Source organism: Impatiens glandulifera, chromosome 2 (assembly GCF_907164915.1).
Source record: "Impatiens glandulifera chromosome 2, dImpGla2.1, whole genome shotgun sequence".
NCBI classification, from domain to species: Eukaryota; Viridiplantae; Streptophyta; class Magnoliopsida; order Ericales; family Balsaminaceae; genus Impatiens; species Impatiens glandulifera.
Genome location: NC_061863.1, coordinates 50,464,086 through 50,485,839, shown reverse-complemented (window position 1 = coordinate 50,485,839; position 21,754 = coordinate 50,464,086). Strand labels below are relative to the sequence as shown.

Below are 21,754 nucleotides of genomic sequence, written 5' to 3'. Positions count from 1 at the left end.
AAAATCAATAATATTGCATCCTCCGTCCTCAAGACCTCTTCTCGTTCCCCAATGCAAGGATCAACTGGAAGGAGACACCGAAGGCACATGTATTCAAAGCCAATCTGTCTGGCCTGAGAAGATTTCAACATCCTTAACTTGTACATCAGAGCTCCTTCTAGAAGAAAAATAAAACCTTACGAACCGGATATTTCCGGTTTGTTTTTTTGGTTGAACCGTCCGGTTGGACTGGATTTTGCCCGGTTCGAAAGATGACCGCATTAAAGTCAAAAACCGGACCGTTCTCTCAACCGTTTCGCGGTCGGACCGATTGAACCGACGATTCGACCGCGTAAGAAATTGCATTATTACCCTGCTTCTTAGCATTGGATCTGCTTTCAAAGAGAGAGTTAACGTAGTCCCCTTGAATGGGCTTTCCATCTTCTGAAAGAGGTACCCACAAATTGGTTGGTAATACCTTGTAGCCCAGGTCTCTTGCATACTTGAGTTCCTCGCTATAGTAAAACCTTGATAAAAGTAAATAATTACAAAGTAACTAATCACATCATTTGCAATAAATTTGTCAAAAGAAATTTCATCACTAACAATAGTGAATTCAATTTTTTTATCATTTAAAAAATAAAATATTTAAAATAACTATTTTTATAAATGTTTTTTTTTATTATTAATAACGGTATTAAATTATATTAATAAAAAGTATAATTAAATTAAAAAAAAGCAGCTCTTACATCTTGTTTAAGATTTTTTTTTATCCCACAACTACTTTCTATACCTTTTCATTTATGCATCAAATTAAAACATAATCATTTCTCTACAAATGAACATTTGATTTATGCAAAAGTAAAAAAAACAAACAAACATTTTCTATACCATTTCATTTATGCATCAAATTAAAACATAACCATTTCTCTACAAATGAGCATTTGATTTATGCAAAAGTAAAAAAAATAAATTATAAAAACGCCATCTGTGGGAATTGAACCCACAACCACATGGTTAAAAGTCACGCACTCTACCAGCTGAGCTAAGACGACTCATGTTTAAATATTTAGCGAAACGATAAGTCCTTAGCGAAACGGGAAGTCCTTAGCGAAATAGGAAGTCCTTAGCGAAACGGGAAGTCCTTAGCGAAACGGGAAGTCCTTAGCGAAACGGGAAGTCCTTAGCGAAACGGTAAGTTCTTAGCGAAACGGGAAGTAAACCCTAAACAACAGTGATTCGAAGATGCATAAACCAAACATCAATAAACTTGAAATATCATAAGATAAACGTACCAAGTGGAACAATGCTCGTGCTCGTCGTGAAACTCATTGTCGTGGATTTCGCCGTCGCCGCCGCTCAGTTTAGAGAGAAGGAGGAGAAGAACGGGAAGAGAGAGAAGGAGAAGAAAAGAAATGAAAAAAATGAGGGAAGTTATATTAAATAGTAAGGGTAATTTGGACATTTCACACATTTTCACTTCGCGGAACGCTAAGTCACTTAGTGTTTTGCGACAAGGACAATTTCGTAAAAAAAAAACAAAAAGACCACGAGTGCAATTAAATTATCAATTCACCCCGGATCAAATAACCTCATCTTTGAGGTTATTTAATCAAATTTCCCCTTTAAAATCCCTTTTAACAAATAATAATAATAATAATCATATGTAATTTTGGGTTTTACAAAAGAAAAAAAAATGTTCATATACGTAGTACCTAACTTTGATGATCAGAACAGAATCCAGAGTGTCCCAAGTTTGATCTTCTTACGAAGACAATTCATCTTCATCATCATCATGATCATTATCATTATCATGAACATGATCATGTTCATGATCAAAGAGTCGTGGACGAACATGGGCTACTAATACATCATTGGATTGATGAGAATCTGGGGAACCAGGCTCAGATTGAATACTTCTTTTCTGTGGTGGTGGTGGTGGAATCTGTTTTAACATTGTTATAGTTGTAGTAGAGCTGCTGCTGCTACTGTTGTTGTTTTTTACCTCTTTACAAACTTTCTCCAATATCACCAAGAAATCTCTAACAGTTATAAACAGTCTCAATCCATCCTCCTTTCCTGATACACCATGGAAATAATCCACAGTTTCCTTCACAACATTCCTTACCCTCTTCTCTTCCTCTTCCACCTTTCTAATATCCTCCTCCGCATTCTCCGCAAAATTCTCCAGAGTTTTTCTAAACTCATTCTCCTTCTCCAGACTCGCCACCTCGCATCGAACGAAACTCTGCGTCTTCGAAAGCGACTGAATAAGCTTACTAACAGTCGCACTTATATTATCCCCGTCTATAGCTGCAGCCTTCGTTACGTTCACTAGCTCGTTACTCAACCCCGAAACCACCTCAAGTCCTAGTCCCCTGTAATATTCTGTCTCTGTGGCGCTTGTTGAAGACGACGCATGATCAACATCAACTGTCGTTGAATTCTCTTCCTCTGTTCTCACACTCGAAACACTCTTACGTTTCTCTCGCGCACTTCTCACCCCTTCCGATCGAATAATCTCCAGTACCACGAAGTGCAGGAGAGTCGTCTTGCCATCGGCTCCTTTCACGTCTGATAGTTTCAAGAGTGTGTCGAGTTTGAACGCTTCCGCGCCGCCTCTGTAGGTACCATCGTTCATTCGGTTACCTGTCTTTAGAACAGCCTCTAAGAGCTTTAGGAATAATCGGTTGTTCTTGAGTTCCATGCAAGCTGCCTGTAAATATACAGCAACAAGGTTAATATATAAGACTGATATAATACTGGTTCTGGATTGTGGATATTAATTATGATTTAACCTCCAAGATTGAAAATGTCTCCTTCATTGAAGAAACGTCCTCCTGCAACGAGCTTACGAAGGATAAGGATTCGAGACGTTTGAAGGCGAAGGGGATGTCAACCATGACTTTGAGGAATCTTTCTGCTGGTCCCAAATGAGTAATATCGCCATTGAACAATCTGAGCTTCAGTTCTTCATCAGATGTTGGTGCCATCTTCAGTAAAGTATGAACAAGCTCACCAGGTAGTTCGTTCCCTAATTGAGTTTTGAAATATAAAATCATTCATATTCTACATTGCACCGAAATAGAGATGAATTGTCACCTTCATTTAGCGCATCACAGACTTCTTCTGTAGATACATTCAACGCCTTGAGGAGAATGGCCAAATTCTGCGATTTTTTGGCATCGATTATCTGAATGTATTGAATTGGGGATTCAGAGGAAGACAGATCCTTCATGCGGATGCCCTTCCCCTTTTCTAAACCATACCCGAACAGAGATTCCATCATTTCCTCGTCTACCCTGCGAGCATAAAAGTTTCAACAATGCGCATCCAAAATACAAATGAAGATCTAGATCTCCACACTTACTGAAATGATCCTGCTCTAAGTTCATGCCAGACCATTGAACTATCAGGATCAGCCATAACCTTATCCCAGAAGAATGGCTTGAGCTTGGCCTTTTGAGAGTCTGGATCATTGCTGCCCCCACCTGAAGAAGACTGGCCGCAATTAGGTGGAGGTTTAGTTACCTTTCCAGGCCTCGAGGGCGGTGGGGGTGGAGGAGCAGGAGCCGGAGGTTTAATAGGAGCTGGTGGTGCAGGTGGTGGCAATTGAGCAATTCTCCCTGGAGGTAGTGGCAACAGTTTTCCTGTCCCACAAACCATACTTTCAGCTGATTGAGAGAGGACTACAGATGTTCCATGGCCACCAACCATTTCTGAAACCCTGGAATCGTTGTGAAATGGATTTCCTAAACCATGAGATGTCTCGGACGAAGAACCTGAATGGTAAAAGATGAGACATCATCATATCAGAGGGAGACATAATGAACAGAGATTGAATTGTTTTTGTTTTCTTTTAACAAAATACCAGCAGATATTTCGTATGAACAAGCATTCAGACGAGATTGCCTATCTCTTTGTCTGTTCCTGGTGTTAGCTTTGCTACTATCCCCCCTGAGACAGCATAGGTAAACGATAGGAGAAAGGATAATTACAGCAACTGCAGTTATAGTCGATACAATGGCAACATGCTTCTGGCTATCCCTTTTCTTACGACGTGGTTGATGAGCAGGAGCACGGGCATGATGACCGTCACTCTCAGTTGGATTTGGTGCAGATTTTGAGTCACCAAGTCGTCGAGCTCTAAATAGCTTGGATGCATGTGTGTTACAAACTATGTAGGTTTTGGAAACAATTGGCCTGAATTTAGAGAACCAAGTCCGAGAATGAAGTGAATGATGTTTCCTCAAGCAATCAAGAAGAGTTCGTTTCGCTTGTGGAGGAAGATCAAGTATAGACTCCTTTGGCTTTCTTTTCTTTACTAATAGTATCTTACTACTAAGGCAGGATTCACAATGTGTGTCTTCTTCCTTGGTTATATTCTCTTTGCTGCAACCAATAAGCACCTGATCCACCTATGAGAAGAAAACAATCCATAATCTGTACTCATTTGGTATATACATCATATCATGGCTTAAGGATCGTGAAATTTGGTCATGTTTGAATGACCGAACAATCAACAAGCAACGAAACAACAGTAAACAAAACTTGGTAATATGTTTAGATGGAGAAAGGAAGGAAGGAATGAATAACGTACCGCCAATTCAACGGCGTCGGCGAGGGTTTCTAAAACTTTCCGGTTGGCTTCCGAAGGAAGTGGTGAGGCGAGAAGAAGCAGAAAGACGCAAAGAATGAGATAACAACGCACCATTGCGTTCAAAATCACTGCTCCAGTTGTGCAGAAGTAATCTCATTTCATCTGATAGATAAACATCAATCTACATGTGTATACATGTATGAAGATTGGAGAGTGAAACGTAATAATATAAGCTCTGAAAAGATGATGATGATGATGATGATAACGTATAAGACTACCCACAGCAGGGTGTCAAATTTTTTCATTTAACACCCTGCCACGTCAGCTTAACACCTCTTTTAACACCCACTTTTTAACATGTCATACAGCAGCGTGTTATTCAAGGTATCAAAATTACTTTTTCACTTTCTCTCACTTCCACATCATTTAAACATATACATAATTTTATTTTTTTTAACCACAAACAATATTATTAAAATAATATGGTAGAAAATTTCTGAAATTTTTTGGTGTCCAAATGACACAAACCAAGTCTCTATTTATAGATCGTGAAAAATAAAAAATATTGATATAATTTTTTATTTTTTTTATTGATCAATTATTATTAAAATGTATTTTTAAAATAAAAAAACTAAAATCAAAAGTAAATATGCCACATGGCAGCGTCTCATTGGCCAAACAAAATTTGACACCCATATCAAATTTTGACACCCAAAATTTGATCCCCATTTTTGCCCCCCTGCTGCCTCCCACCCTCTTCTTTTGACACCCAAATAACACCTTAATTAATCCCCTGCTGCGGCTGGTCTAAGGCATGAAGCTGAACTGAGAGAGATTATGGTACGGCGGTCGTCGGTCGCCGGAAAAAGCTGAAATTTGTAGAAAACGCTCGTTCTGTTTGTGCAGAATTATTCTATTAGCTCTGTTAGTCCCGCGTCACTTGGGTGATGCTGGTTTTCCGGAGAAAGATAAATAATTATTTTTAAAAATATTTGTTTGATATAAAATAATTATTTGAAAATTTGTTTAAGATAAATTATTAAAATATATTTTTATATTTAAAATTTAAATTTATTAAGAATAAAATAAGTATATTTTGATATTTTAGTCAATTGTGATTTAATAGTTATAATAAAAAAAACAAAACAACATAAATGAACTAAGTGTTAGTTTGTTTGCATGTTCCCCATCCTAATCCTCACTTGAAACCTAAGTCATATTCTTACCTTTTTGTATTTTGTCTTCTTCTAACAATGTTTTCTTATAAATTTATACTTGCTTATTTTTATCTTTTGGGTTTTCAATTATAGTTGGATTCTAAAATTACTTTTCATTGCACTAATGTATAATTAATTAAACCTCCAAATTAAAATCAAATCTCTATAAATATGCTATATATTAAGAATTTAAGATGGAAGATGAATTATTATAGGAGAAAATAATTGAAAGATGAAATTTAAGGTTGAAATGAATTATATAAAAGATAAGCTTGACACATATTTTGAATAATTCAAATAAATATAAAAGTTAAAAAAAAATCTCAAAAGAATTTTTTTTTTGTTAAATAAAGAATAATGTATTAAATTTTTAACTGATTGAATTATTAAATAAATTTATTTTAATATTTTAGTTGATAAAAATAAATAAAAAATATTATAATGTACAAATTAAAGAGTTTGCATAGCACTAAAAAGAGTTGATGGATGGAAATGAATATATATATAAGGTTCAGGGGTTAAAAAGTTTAAGGCCTAACCCAGACGCGCGATGACGACCGACCACAGAAGACAATTAGCACATTAGCATTTGATTTTTCACTATCTTCCTCTGATCGATCGACAGTGACGATCTCCGCGGCTCGCCCACGAAGTCTCTCTCTGGAACCTGCACAAAATTGAACGGTGGAATCGGAACGATGACAGCTTGAGGGTTTATCAGAGGAAAGAGCCGTCGGGATATTTATTCTCAACCATGTCTGATTACTCGAAGGAAGACTTTGTACAGCTGATCAAAAGATTTGGAGCTTATCTCAGTGTCAAAATGTCTAATATCTTCCCCATCTCGCTTCGCAATTTGGTTTGTGCACCAACTCGCCTTCTCCTCTTCTTTTTATGTGCCCTATTTCGAATCACAAAATTACTGTCCGTTTATGTGTTCTCTTTCTGGGATTTCGTTGGGATGATGATTCTATAATTGCATTAAACTTACTTTCTGATCTGAGTCTATAAAAAACCTTTCTTTGTAATTGAGCTAGCTGTATTGTTGTGTATAAATCTATAGTGAGTTTCTCTGTTACTGAGGTTAAGACCAATTTGTTATTATATGGCACATAAGTATGCAAGTGCTAGAGAATGCGTATTTGAGTACTATTCTGATTTTAGGGCTATGATTCCTCAATGACTCTAGGAGTGTGATTGTGTTTTGTGATAGGATTCACAAACTGTTGGGGCAATAGCAGGGTTTGCTTTGGCAGTACTATTTACTTGGAGATTTATGAGGACACCGAGTGCACCCAGGAGACGGCCACCCAAGAGGCAAGCAAACGCGCCTAGTTCATCTGGTATTAGTTCTCATTCTAATGCAAATCTGAACCCACCTGGATTTTCACCATCTTTGGAAGATTCACGAGCACAAGATGTTATTGATGAGTTTTTTCAACCTGTTAAGGTTAGTAAACTTAACTAACCATTGGACTATTAGTGTTCTATTTTCATAATTCTAATTCTCTTTTTCTTTCTATTTGTTTATTTTTGGTCTTGTAGCCAACTCTAGGACAAATCGTTAGGCAGAGATTGAGTGAAGGAAGGAAGGTAATTTGGATACATTTAAGTTTTTGATGCTGTTGATGCAATTTAATCTTTCTTCTTCTTTTTTTTGCAATGATTTGTTTTTGACACATCCTCCTGACCTATTATCGAATAGGACTATATATTGTCTCTAGTTGTTCTCTAAGTCTCTAAGTTTAGGACTTAATTGTAATGTGTCTTCTCCATGGACTACGGAGTTATGGTGATTGAAGTTCTTATTTATGCATCAGAAGTAGACAGTTCTATCTATTAGATGAAGGTCAATTGTGGTGCCACAAATGGGGAAACTTTAAGAAATATTATCTGCATATAAAGTGAGGCTATTAGGTTATATTTACTTTATAAGGTACCTTTTTGGCTTCAGCTGTGGTGACCATAAAATGTTTATAGTCTATATTCTTACATGCTTGTCAATGGGTCCGATGCGTTACAACAATTTCGGTGCAAATTGGTGGAGAATTGAATGTTTTCCCCTGTTATATAGGTAACATGCCGCTTGCTTGGTGTCATCCTTGAGGAAACCACTCCAGAGGAGCTTCAGGTAGAAAGTCCTTTGTCAACTTGTATTAGAGCTTCTTCTCTTATTTTTGAAAAAAATATTTTTTTAATGTAAAAAGTAAATTATTTGGGGTCAAACGATCAAACTATCCTTAGTATTTAATACTTTAGATTGTTATAAAAATAAAGTGTATTTATATTTTTGTTGATGATTTGAATAATTTGATGGAAGAAGGGATTCATGATGGGATAGCCATATCAAACAAGCCCTAAATTTTTTGTAAGAGTGTTTTGGGGGCCTTGAAGAATATTTATACTAATGTTACCTTGTTTCGTGCAGAAACACGCCACTGTCAGATCCTCTGTTCTGGAAGTTCTGCTTGAAGTAACAAAATTTTGTGATCTGTATCTAATGGAAAGAGTACTGGATGATGAAAGTGAGGTGAGTGCTTGTCTAATAGCATTGGCATTTCTGTTTCTCTCAAAACTAAACTAGTCCTGTAGTCATCGCTCAACATTATGTGCTAATTTGGGCATCTCCTTATTTAACACTAGAGCTTTTGCTCCAAAAGTGGATTAAAATTTGAAATGATGTCATGCAAACCTATTCTACCAACCACTGCCCCTTCTAGTCAAATGGACTTATAAGATAATCTAAACAACCAATTCTCGCCATCCCATTTCAGAATCCATTTTATACATGTGTATGTCGAAACTAGGGGCACTTATCGTGGATACTGCAAAATCTTAATACTCAATTTAGTTAGTTTTGCTTACTCTAGGTTTTGATATGCAGGTTCTTGATTGCATCATTCAACTTGTGTTTTGTTTCCTGCATGTGCATATTTGCGTTTGATTTGAATGAATGCAAGTCATTTCTATTGAACTTATCTATTTGATCATGCCAAACCTTTTATATTTGCTACATAATGATGTTTAGAGCTTTACCTAAAGTCATCCCCCATTCCTCTAGAAGTAAAGGAAAAATACAGAAAGAAATACTTTTACAATTTCATGGGATCACCAGCTTGCAAGATATACTTCACTTTGACCACAATACATCACAAACTGCAAAACCATCATGATTAAGCATACAATTCTTTAGAGAAATTGGTTCTTAACTCCTAAATTGCATTTTTTTCTCATTCTAACAGAACCAGTAAGTGCTGAATTGAATTTCCATGTACTAATGATTTCATTAACTCTTATATAAAATCACTTAATTATTTGGATTCAACTCAAATTAAGCTAAAAAATCAGGTTTAATTCGATACAATATAAATGACTTAAATAGTTAAAAGAAGACAACTATAAGCCTTGTAAATTCATAAAACTACGTTATTATAAGGGTAAAGAACTTTCACGATATTTTCGATTGGTTTATTCAACATTTGTTTTCTAGACATTTAACTAAATGGATGGGCACTTAAAATTTACTATTCAACACTTAATTTTCAGTTTTTCAAATACACCCTAAAAGAAGGAAGTTTCTGTGTATTGTCAATAGGACTGCCCATATAATTGTTTGAATTGTTATTTACATTTACTCATCCTATCGGTAGAGAATAGATTAAGGAAAAGCTGCAAACTCTGTTCTTTCCCTTTCTCTGCAGAAAAGGGTTCTTCTTGCTTTAGAAGATGCTGGGGTCTTTACATCTGGAGGCTTGGTTAAAGACAAGGTAATTAGTTGTTCATTTTTCTTCTGGTTTTGACTGTGTAAATATAACCATTCTGGGTTCTTGACATAGTTATTATTATTATTATTATTATTATTATTATTATTATCTATTTTCTTGTAGGTTCTGTTTTGTGGTACTGAGATTGGCCGGACATCATTTGTTAGGCAACTTGAACCGGACTGGCACATTGATTCAAATGTCGAGATTGTTACCCAGCTATCGGTAAGATTATTCTTCCTGTATGTATGTATATAAGCAGCCTCTCACAATGTACTCATCTAATTTCCTGATTTATATTGGTTGGTTGATTGGTTTCAGCGATTCATCAAATATCAACTTCATATTGCGCCTACTAGAATAGAAAGGACTGCTGCTAATGTTTCCAGCTCTCCATCTTTGGAACAGTTTTTCGGATCTGTTTGATGCGAAATCCGTCAAATGCTTTTATGCATTGATTGACTGGACTGGACTTCATCATGTATGTTGAGTTATAAGACTTTTGAATGTTGAGAAATCGCTATTTCATTCAAACCTTGTTCGAGTCTCCCCCAATCCCCTCTTCCTGTGTTATTTTTTTTTTTTATTTCTTCCTTGAAGATTAGCTAATTTTAATTGTTGTTGGTTTTTGACATGTAAAATTCCATAAAATGTCAGCCTGCCTGTAATTTGTAAACTACAGTAACCAAAAGTTACTCTTCTTCTTCAGTATGTTTTGGGGAGACTACTTTAGACCGTCTACATATTGGTAACTTTTGCTTATTAATTAATTATATTATTTATATGATATTAAATGAAGAACAAGAAGATGAACATTAAGGTTTCACAATTATAAACATAACAAGAGACAGCTTGAAAATGACATGAACAGGTCAAGAGAATCCCTTTTGATGCTATCTTGTTTTTAATTACATAGAATACGAGAATGGTTCGAAAATCAAATATAATAACTGTTACTAATAATTTACTAAGATATTGAAATTAACTAACAATTAACATCTTAATTGTCATTTCTTAGAAGTGATTAACTACCAATTAGTGTAAGAACATGTTATAGTTATTTTGTTTATTGTTTATCAATATAGAGTATTGAATTGTCAAATATTTTGTGTAGTGGGTCTTAATTTAGGTGAATATTTAGAAGGTAAAAACAGAGTTCAAATCTTAAACTTGTGATTTAAAAAATAGTGAATTTTGTTTGATTGTGATTTGGGTTTTAGTAAAAAATATTATAACTTAATTTAAAATAATTTAGTTATATATATATATATAAATAATAACAAATTTAATATATATATATATATATTTTATAAACTCATTCCAACTCAACTTTTAAGTGTTATCAAACAAAGTATAAGATGTGGTCATCCGTATTTGAGTTTGAATTATTATTATTATTATTATTATTATTTTTCAAAAATCTCAATATAATATTGATTTAAATGGTATAATATTATGCAATATACCTTAATTAATTATATATATTAATAAATTTAATAAATTTTTTTTGTACAACCCAGTTTTATGTGTTACCAATTATTTATTTATAAAAAAAAATCAACCAAAATAACACGAAAAATAAAAAAATGAGATTAATTAAAAAAATAAATAAAAATAAAGAAATCTCTTGATTCAACTTTCTGTACAAAAGAAGGCAATACACATAGAGCAAAGATCGATAATACAACAAGAATTTCACTGAAATAGTACTGACGTCATCCTCCTGCCGGTTCCGGCGGCGGCGGGCTGTAGTGCAGGAATATTCCGGCAAGCTTTCCCACATTCGTTAGCACATTCCAACACAGTAAATATCCTAATTTTTCCACACTCAAATTCGCATTCTCTGTAACAACCCAGATCCATCTTCATCTTCCTTATTCCATCTTGCTCAAGTGAATTTGATATACATAATAATGAACTCATCATAATCACCATCGCCACCACCATCACCGTCGTCTTGCCCATTTTAAGAGAGAGGATATATATACGAGGAATGATACAAAAGAATGGTATATATATATATATATATATATAGGCAGAAAAATGATGCAATTTAGTCAATAAAGGATTATTTAACCCCATTCAAAGTTTTGAATGATTCTCGTACCCATACAAATTGACAAATATTTTATATATAGACCCATCACGAAGCTTCATATATACTATGTCCAACTAAAATATGGGTATGGCCGGGTTTATTTTTGAATGTTTCTTTAATTAATATTTGTTTTCAACTACCTTCCCTTCATAATTTAATTCAGGCTAAAATACCTTAAAATTTATAATACCTAGAGAAGGGTGATATGATAAATAATAACTTATTCAGCATCATTCATTTTTTATTTCTCCCAACTCAAAGGGCACTAAGATAATAATTATAATACACAATAACTAGTTGACTCGTTCATATATTATTATTATTGAGGCCAAGTTGTGGCACTATTTTTAATAAGATTAAATATATGTAAATACTATTGTAATATAATTTCTTAGTAATGACAGTCATGAAGAAGAGTTATCTATTTATTTAAAATAAAAGGGTAAACGATTCAGTTTGGTATATATTTAAACTATTAACTTCGGTTTACTAAATTTTAAACCGTCGGTTCGGTTTGATTTATATTCAATAAAAACTCATATTATTTACATATAATATGAATAAGATCCGATAACATAATTTATGAATAGCTAGCATAATTTTTAAAAGACAGATGCATTATATTAATTTTTTTTACTAAACATATAATAAATTACTTATTATTATTATTGGTTTAAAGTTTGATTTTTATTTTTGTCTTATTTAAATATTAGCTTTAAATATTTTGTCGGTTGGAACGATTTGATCGATTTCAGTGGTACTGTTTAACCGACAAACCAAAACGTTGGGATCGATTTGATAAAAAAGAAACAATAATGAATTCGGTTTAGTTTGATTTGATATTTGGTTTGATTTAAAGATTTGCTTAAATATATTAATTATTTAGTAGGAACTTTGGGGAATGAGCTTAGATAGTTTGTGATTAGAAATGATGATTTAGTTAGTGTTTTCTTATAAATTATATTTTGTTAATGAAAATTTTATGTTTTTAAATTGATTCATCAATAATTTATGACAAATTAATTGTGTCATATCTTGTACTAACTTATTTTTATCGTGGTTTTACAATCTTGATAATAAAATAGAGTAATAAAAAAAATTCCCTTTCAAATAAAATAACTCATACTTTGTATTTTTTTTTTTTTGAAGGATTTTCAGAAAAATAAAATTAACTCTTATTTTAGTTATTGTCCATTGTCAACACCAACAATATCAAACACATTACAATTTTTTTTTCTAAAAGTTTGATTTGGATTTATATCCATGCATTTTCTTTATTTAATTTTGTTATCCTCATTAGAATCGTGTTCTTAGTTGTGGAAGACTTTAATATTTTATTTAAATATTTATTTAATTGAAATAAAATTATATAAATAATTTAATTAAATTTATATTCATAAATTTATTAATAGTTTTCATTCAATCACTAATCTAGTTTTATAAGATTTAAAATGAATTATATATATATATATATATATATCAAATTAATATTTCATTTATTTCAAATGCTATATCTATATTAATACAACTCATTTTTAGTCAACTTCATTTAATAAATAGTTAATATAATCATGTAAGTTTATTTAAAAAAATATAATCATGCAAGTAGAAAGAAAATAAATATAGTTAGTTAGTGAGTGCTATTCATCATATCATATAATTTATATATATACTCCAATAAAAAGTCAATGTCTTGGTAAATGTTGTAATTATCTACATCACAAGATACCAATTTATATTAATATTTGAACTCAAATTTATTCAAATTGCCCGATCCACATCAATTGGCTTTGTTTGAGTTTTTTATTTATTTATTTATTTTTAATTTAAAGGGAGAAAATAAAGTAATTATCAATTATGATTTTGATGATTTGTGGAGGAAAAAATTTTTAAGTAAAAATTTTACAATATATTAATATATAATAATTTAAAATATATTAGTATTTTATTTATGATTTGAATGATAGGATCAAAATAAAGAAGGAATTGTAATGATGTTGAATTATTTAAGTTATTTAAATATTATAAAATGAAAATTTATATTAAAAACCTTGAAAAAAAAATTGAAATGAGATTTATGGTTATAAAAAAATATAAATTAAAAGATTACAAAACGTAAGCTAAAATTAATCTTTTTTATTTTTGTCACTTTAGCGTTATTTTTTTTTATTGATGCTACTTCTATCTCTTTCAGATTTGGGAGACGAAATAATAATATTTTTATCATTTATTTCAATAAAAAATTAAAACTTATAATTAGAATAAAAATTGAAATTGCAAGTTATAAATCAATTAATTACAATACCTTTTAAAATTTATAAAACAAAAAGTGAGTGATTTTGTTTTGATTTAGTAAGAATTTTTTTATTAAAATAAATTACTTTTATAGAGGGAAAGTAAATAAAAAATTTATTTTTTTTTGATAAATTCTTAAAATTCAAACTAAAAAAAGAATCTTAATCAATTTTTTATAACAAGGAAATACTTTGTGATGCAGAGATCTTACACTTTTTCTATATAAACAAAATATTTTTTTATAACAAATAAGTATTTTAATGCTTTAATTTAAAATTTGTTTAGTCGTTTATTTATTTAATATAATTGTAAAAAGATATAATAAAGTATTTTAAATAAGTAATAACTATTATATAAAATTATGAAGTTTTTTAAATTAATATAATTTCGGTTTGACATACCTATCAAGACACTATATTTGACTTTATATCTGATGATTTATTATTTGAATATTTGATCGGTTTAATAGTTTTTAGTTATTAAAATAATTAATTTTTTTTTGTCTAATAAACTTTAGAACAATTTTTCCGTGGAATAACTTAAGGGTGAAGATGATATCATTTTACCTTATCATACTTACTTTAAAATGGTTAAGTTAGCTATATGAATTTTAAACACATTCCAAATATTTTATAGTTATTTGGCGCATTTTCGGTTTTTGAGTTAATCTTAATAAGTCAAATAATTTTTTTCAAATCATGTTTCGAATAAAAGAAAGATAAGGTTACAAATGTGTTGCGGTTCAGAATTGGTGGTCTTCCGTCAATATATCTGGGTAAGCCATAAAATGCTAAATTACGATCTAATGTCTCTTGAGACCCGATTATCACTAAAATAAAATGTAAATTGTCTAGATAGAAAAGTAAAATAATCTCGAAAGGGAGGTCAGTTAATCGTCATTAAAAATGTGTTGTCATATATACCTACATATATAATGTTATTATTCATTCTTCTCAAGAGTGTGCCGATAAAAATGGAGAGAATAATGTGTAAATTTCTATGGAGATCATATAACTTATCGTTTTATCATATAGTTAGTTGTGATAATGTTAAATATTTTAAAGATCAATTAAGTCTAGATATTCGAGATCTTATTTATTTTAATAAGACTCTTTTATCAAAATTATGTTGTAGATTTGCAATGGAGTTAAATAGTCTTTGTTCATTGATAATAAAATGTAAATATGATAGATAAAAAATGTCTAATTATCCAGCGGGATGTAACATTTGGAGAAAATTGATTCTATGTGGAAAAGTTTTCGTGAGTAGTCTAGATTAATTGTGGGGGATAATTATTTGGATAGATTTTGGGACGACATTTGATTTAGTGTCAAAAGTTTAGCTACGACGTATCCTAAGTTTGTTTTCATTGTTATATGTTTCCACAGTTAATGACATGTATGATCATCGGTCTAGTGGTTTCGCTAGCCGAATTAGATATAGAAGAAGATTAATCATTATGGAGACTTCGTCCTATAATGAAGTTTACTTTTAGTATGACGCAATCAAGTGTCACCGTCTAAACAAGATGTTATGTGTTGGTAAAATATGGATAATTTTCATGTGAGGCATTGCTACAAATTGTTTGTTTAGATAATTCTATATAATTTTTATTGGAAAAAACTTTAAGAGTAAAAAATTTCATATAAGATCTCGTTCTTTGGATGTAGCGTTATTAACGGTGGAATTCTAACGGATGATATGTGCATGAAAAAAATTATATTATTGCTAGTCGTATATGTCATAAAGAGGTTGAATTGATAATTCATTTACTTTTGCATTGTCGATGAGTGAATATTATTTGAAGTCTTTTGTGTAGTATTATTGAGATTAATTGGGTGATACCCGAGTCTTTGAGTAGTTGATGAAAAATTTAGATTAATGAGTCTGATATGACAGATCTACATATTTGAGTTACCATATAAATTATGTTTTGGTGGATTATCTGGTTGAAAAGAAATTGTCGAATTTTTAATAATCGTAGTCGTTCGATGTGTAACATTCATAATACTATTATTATGACGTTTTCTGAAATTAGTTTGAAAAAGTCAATAGAATCTGTCAAGGAGTTAATCGTATTTTTCGAGAATTTATGAGTTCAATAATTTATTAAGTACCGTTTATTTATTTATTTATTTATTTTAATGTAATTTTTTTGTCTATAACAAATTTTTTTCAATTTTAATATACATATTTTAAAAAAAAAAACTTTAGAAAAATTAATTGGATAAAATTAACTTAAAAAATAATAATAAAAGAATAAGTTTTTATTAAATAAATAAAATTTAAATCTATAAATAATAATTATTTAAATATTTTGTTTAACTAAATAAATGTATCAATAGATAGACAATGAGTAAAAATATATCTAGTTTTCTTTAATAAAGAAAAAAATTATGGGAAATTTGATCAAATAACCTCAAAGATAGATGAGGTTATTTGATCTGATGGTAAATTGATAATTTTATTGCGCTCGTGGTGATTTTATTTTTTTTGGACGATTTTGCCCTTGTCGCGAAACGCTAAGTCACTTAGCGTTTCGCGAAGTGACGACATGTGAAATGTCCAAATTGCCCTTACTATTTAATATAACCTCCGTACTTTTTTTTCATTTTTTTCTTCTCCTTCTCTCTCTTCCCGCTCTTCTCCTCCTTCTCTCTAAACTCCGGCGGCGGCGATCTCGTCGGAGATCTCGACGGAGAAGTTCGTTCGAAATCCACTATGAGCTCGACGACGTGCACGAGCACTGTTCCAATAGGTACGTCTATTTGAAGCATGTTTTATTGATGTTCGTTTTCTGAGATTGATTAGGGTTTACTTCCCGTTTCGCTAAGTGCCCAGCGATTCGCGAAGGACTTCTCGTTTCGCTAAGTGCCTTACGATTCGCGAAGGCCTTCCCGTTTCGCTAAGTTCATAGCGATTCGCGAAGTATTAATTATCCGTCTCTAAATCAAATCATGTTTTTATATTGCAGCTGAAGTTTTCGTTTTCTATAATGGAGAGTGGAAACTTGATGCTGATGGAATACTGTATTTTGATGCATCTTCAATCAAAACATTTGATCTACCCCAAAATACTCGTTATGCTGAATTACTTGATATACTCTACGATAGACTTAATCTCCAGATATCAGCATACGATTTAGTGCTCCAAGTGAAGTATGATATTCCGAATATCAGAAATCCAAAACCTGTTTTTATTGATAATGATGGGGATTTGAACACATATCTATCACGCTTGATTTTGGGTCGAACAGTGTCACCATTGTGTGTATCTGTAGTGGAGAAGTCAGCGTTTAGTAAAGAAAAGATACCACTACTTTCATACCCAACTCAAGAAAGTATACTACCACCACAACTTACTCAGAAATTTGTTCCACCTGTTGTACCCTTGGAATTCTTTGTTGAAAGTCAAAATGAAGCCGGAGAAACCTCTTTGCCTCACATCCCACTTACTCAGGACTTGCATGTTAATAGTGGTGAAAAAGCATCAATACCTATACAACCAAGTGCAAGAAGATCATCATTGGGTACACCAACTAGTGCAAGAAAGGCATCAAATGGTACACCAACAAGTGCAAGAAGATCATCAATGGGTACACCATCTAGTGCAAGACGATCTTCAATGGGTACACCATCGACAGACCCGACAGACACATTAGCGCCAGACCCCACATTTGCGATGGCATTAACTAGTGAAACCGTATTGGAAGTTGGTTCGTTCTTTGAAAATAAAAAAGAACATCAACTTGCTCTATATAAATATGCGATGGCCAATCATTTTGAATTCAAAGTGGAGAAGTCAAGAAAAAATCTTTGGGAACTCAAATGTTTGGATGAGACATGCAAGTGGAGTTTGCGGGCTGTGAAAGGTAAGTTTTCTGAGATGTTTGAGATCCGGAAATTTGAGCATCAACACTCATGCTCAACTTTGTCGAGGCCCAAGAAAAAAATGCAAACACTAGCATGGGTTATTGGGCAGTGCGTGAAGAGCAAGTACATGAACCATCATCATAACCACTTGCCTAAGAAAATAATTGAAGACATGCAGACAACTTATGGGATATTTTTGACTTATAATAAGGCATGGAGGGCAAGGGAAAATGCTTTAATAGCGGTGCGAGGGACGGTAGAGGATTCTTATGGAATACTGCCATCATACCTTTACATGTTGGAGAAGTGTAATCCTGGTACCATAACCGACATACAGACAGACGAGCTCGGTCACTTCAAGTATATGTTCATGTCCCTAGGCCTCTCAATTAGGGGTTTCAAATCCTTTTGCCGTCCTGTATTATGTGTTGATGCTAGTTTTCTTAAGCACAAGGTGGGTGGTCAATTATTGGTGGCTATTGCATTGGATGCGAATGAGCAACTATATCCTGTCGCATTCGGCGTTGTTGATTCAGAGAATAATAACTCCTGGACTTATTTCATGCAAAAACTGAGAGACGCAATTGGATTAGTTGATGATCTCGTCTTCGTATCCGACAGACACCCAAGCATCGCTAATGCCTTGTGTGCTGTTTTCCCAGAAGCAGACCACGGTGCGTGCACATATAACTTAGCGAAACGAAAAGTACTTGGCGAAACGAAGAGTACTGGGCGAAACGAAGAGTACTTGGCGAAACGAAGGCTACTAACTTATCTTTTTTGTAGGTTGAAGGGTCAATTTACAATACATCAATTTACACAAAATAATTTACAATACATCATCCAACTTCCAAAATATTCATCAAGGTTTACAATACATCAAAATAAGTTATCCAATTTACACAAAATAATGTTTAAGGTTCCATAATCTGATGGAATAACCGGACCGCCATCTTCTGCCTAAAAAACCCCATGTTTTCTGAGGTCACATTGTGCACGGGTTGATTAGCGGTCAAGTGTTCCATGTACATTAGCATGAAGACCCCACAGTCCCCGCTCTCTGTTGCCCGTGGGACTTCTCCAACCTTAGCAGCAGCGGTTTTCACTTTGGGGTGTGGAAATCGTTTGTAAGTCATTGGTTGGATGGGGCCTTCGAAGTTGAAATTAGGATACCTTACCCTCTCACCGGGAGTGATTGTTTTGGCGAATATAATTGGAATCATGTCGCAGAAGGGTTTCAAATAAGGATCCAGATTCTTATAAAGATAGGCATCACAGTCGTACACGTCAATGCGGTACTTTTGAAGACGTGCTACACACAAAATCCAGTGTTTCTGGTTAATGTTCACTGGCATGTAGACATCGTCAATTGTTGACCATTCTGGAATATATCTATGTGGTGCACCCATATAATAGTCTTTGAATTCGTCGACTGGAAATTTGGCAGGATCCTTAATAAAAGCCCTGTGCAGTCGCCTGATTCTATCCGACAATACGCAATCCCCAATTGCCGCATGTGTATTTTTATATGTCTTGGGATAGCAGGAAATCCTTTTCCGCAGAAGATGGCAGAATGCATCGATTTCCTGCACAATGGGAGCATACAACATACATTCAGTACATATCAAACAACATTGACTAAGTACTTAGCGAAACGAAGAGTACTTGGCGAAACGAGAGTAACTTAGCGAATCGACAAGTACTTGGCGAAACGACAAATACTTGGCGAAACGACAAGTACTTAGCGAAACGAAGATTAATGAATTGATTTGCACGACTTACAGTGTCTTCAATCCATGTAAACCTTGTTACAACTCTAACCAACACTTCCTTCTTTGCTTGAACCGTATGTAAATCCGTTGTCGAATTATCGGTTTTTGGATCATCCAACCACGCCTTTACTTTATCCAGCAGCTCATCTTCAAATTTTTGAAGGTGATTCACTTTCATAGGATCCTTCGTCTTGGGGATTTTTGACGAGGAAGGGTTGGTGTACGAGTCATCTTTTTCGGCTTCCTCACTCTCCTCCCATAATTTCCTTTAGGAGGAGTATTGTATAACTGGAAATCGTCATTGTCATCATTGACATCATTTGTCTGTGCCTTCACATCCCCCACAGTCTTCTCATCCTTCACCTTCAAATCCTTCACCTTCAGTTTCAGATCAACCTCCACATCATCCACCTTAGCCACACCATCCAGCTTCTCACCGTCCTCCAATTTAGCCTCAACCTCCATCTTTACGTCCTCCACCTTCGCATCGTTGTCTTTTCATTCATCCTCCACCTTCTCATCATCATCGACCTTCTCATCGTTGTCTTTTCTTTCATCCTCCACCTTCTCATCATCATCGACCTTCTCATCGTTCTCCACCTTATCCTCATCCATCTTTTCATCATCATCCACCTTCTCATCGGTCTCCACCTTCTGTGCATCCTCCACCTTCTCAACGTCCTCTTTTTGTTCATCCTCCACCTTCTCATTGTCCTCCATTACATCGTCTTTCCCATCAGTCCCATCATTCACCTTCTCATCATCCCCCACAGTCTCCTGCATCGCTATCATCTCCTACAAAATAGACAAAATTCACACTTAGCGAATCGACAACAAGTAATTTGCGAAACGAAAAGTACTTTGCGAAACGAAAAATACTAACTTAGCGAAACGAAAACTACTTTGCGAAACGAAAAATACTAACTTAGCGAAACGGAAACTACTTTGCGAAACGAAAAATACTAACTTAGCGAAACGGAAACTACTTTGCGAAACGAAAAATACTAACTTAGCGAAACGGAAACTACTTTGTGAAACGAAAAATACTAACTTAGCGAAACGGAAACTACTTTGCGAAACGAAAAATACTAACTTAGCGAAACGGAAACTACTTTGCGAAACGAAAAATACTAACTTAGCGAAACGGAAACTACTTTGCGAAACGAAAAGTTCGCAGAATACCTCTTTCTTCTCCTCCTCCTGTTCAACCTTGCTCTTCTCAACTTCGACATCCTTCTTACAATCCTTAACCTGCAAAATAGGTACTGGTCAGATCAGATATGTACTTAACGAAATGAAATGTAAAGTGCAAAATTAAATATCTCCATACCTCAGCCTTCTTTTCCTCTTCGACCTTCACAGCCTTCTTAGAATCCTTCTTCTTACTCTTCTTCTTCTTTATATTCTCCTCCATATCATCTAATCTGGTTAATAATATGGACATCCTTTTGTTGGATTTTTCTAACAACTGTTTGGACATATTAAAAACCATCTTCTTGAACGACTCAATGTTTTCTTGTTGAGTTTCTTGGATTGTGATTTTTAGCTCTTTGATGAGCTCTGTTTTCATCTTTTTCATCTCCTCTTTCATCTCTATTTTCAGCTCCTCCATCTCATTAAAATCACATTCAACAGTAGGTGTTGGAGCCCGAGGAGAAGGTGTGTCAGCCCGAGGACTTGAGGTCGCGGATGGGGGAGTAAGAATGCGGGCCGGAATCGATTCATAAGCAAGCTTCTTCTTCAAGTTGGCTGCTTCTTTAAGAGTAGCATCAGCCTTTCTCTTCCTCGTGGCAGGTTTGGGGGGAATCGGAGTAACTTCTTCATCTTCACTTTCATCATCTTCATCAAAATCATCTTTTATTACCTTCCCATCAGTAAATCCCTCAAAAAAATCATCAGCTGTCTCGTCGATTTGCTCAAATACATCACCACTGTATAACCTCTTCTCCATGGAGGACTCTTCCATCTCAGTCACATCCGTGGTCTCTAGGGCAGTCTTTACCTCCATCGATGTGTTTTTCCTGTTGGAATGATAGAGTAACAACCTTGGGCGTAGAGGGTCATTAATCTGATTCCTTCTGGCGAATTTAGGGATAAAGTTTTCGATGACCTCATACGTCCACACTTGAAGTGCCAATGCGAACCCATAGATGTTAT

The 21,754-nt window shown here is 33.6% G+C and overlaps 3 protein-coding genes and 1 non-coding gene across 4 annotated transcripts; 1 reads left to right on the top strand and 3 right to left on the bottom strand.

The window, feature by feature from the left end:
• Positions 1–961: 961 nt before the first annotated feature.
• TRNAK-UUU lies at positions 962–1,034 on the bottom strand. Its single transcript has one exon. It is a non-coding gene; the product is annotated as a tRNA-Lys (tRNA).
• Positions 1,035–1,659: 625 nt separating this feature from the next.
• On the bottom strand, positions 1,660–3,755 carry LOC124925691 (formin-like protein 3). Its single transcript, XM_047465763.1, has 4 exons — positions 3,350–3,755; positions 3,082–3,281; positions 2,778–3,013; positions 1,660–2,695 (listed from the first exon to the last, which is right to left on the bottom strand). Exons 1-4 carry the CDS (start codon positions 3,694–3,696, stop codon positions 1,745–1,747), a joined length of 1,734 nt encoding a protein of 577 aa, XP_047321719.1. The 5' UTR covers positions 3,697–3,755; the 3' UTR covers positions 1,660–1,744.
• Positions 3,756–3,791: 36 nt separating this feature from the next.
• On the bottom strand, positions 3,792–4,846 carry LOC124924848. Its single transcript, XM_047464837.1, has 2 exons — positions 4,580–4,846; positions 3,792–4,397 (listed from the first exon to the last, which is right to left on the bottom strand). The coding sequence occupies exons 1-2, from the start codon at positions 4,691–4,693 to the stop codon at positions 3,792–3,794; spliced, it is 720 nt and encodes a 239-aa protein (XP_047320793.1). The 5' UTR covers positions 4,694–4,846.
• A 1,532-nt stretch (positions 4,847–6,378) lies between these two features.
• Positions 6,379–10,301, top strand: LOC124925693 (peroxisome biogenesis protein 22-like). Its single transcript, XM_047465764.1, has 8 exons — positions 6,379–6,655; positions 7,010–7,246; positions 7,342–7,389; positions 7,871–7,927; positions 8,225–8,326; positions 9,498–9,563; positions 9,684–9,785; positions 9,882–10,301. Exons 1-8 carry the CDS (start codon positions 6,551–6,553, stop codon positions 9,984–9,986), a joined length of 822 nt encoding a protein of 273 aa, XP_047321720.1. The 5' UTR covers positions 6,379–6,550; the 3' UTR covers positions 9,987–10,301.
• The last annotated feature ends 11,453 nt before the right edge of the window (positions 10,302–21,754 follow it).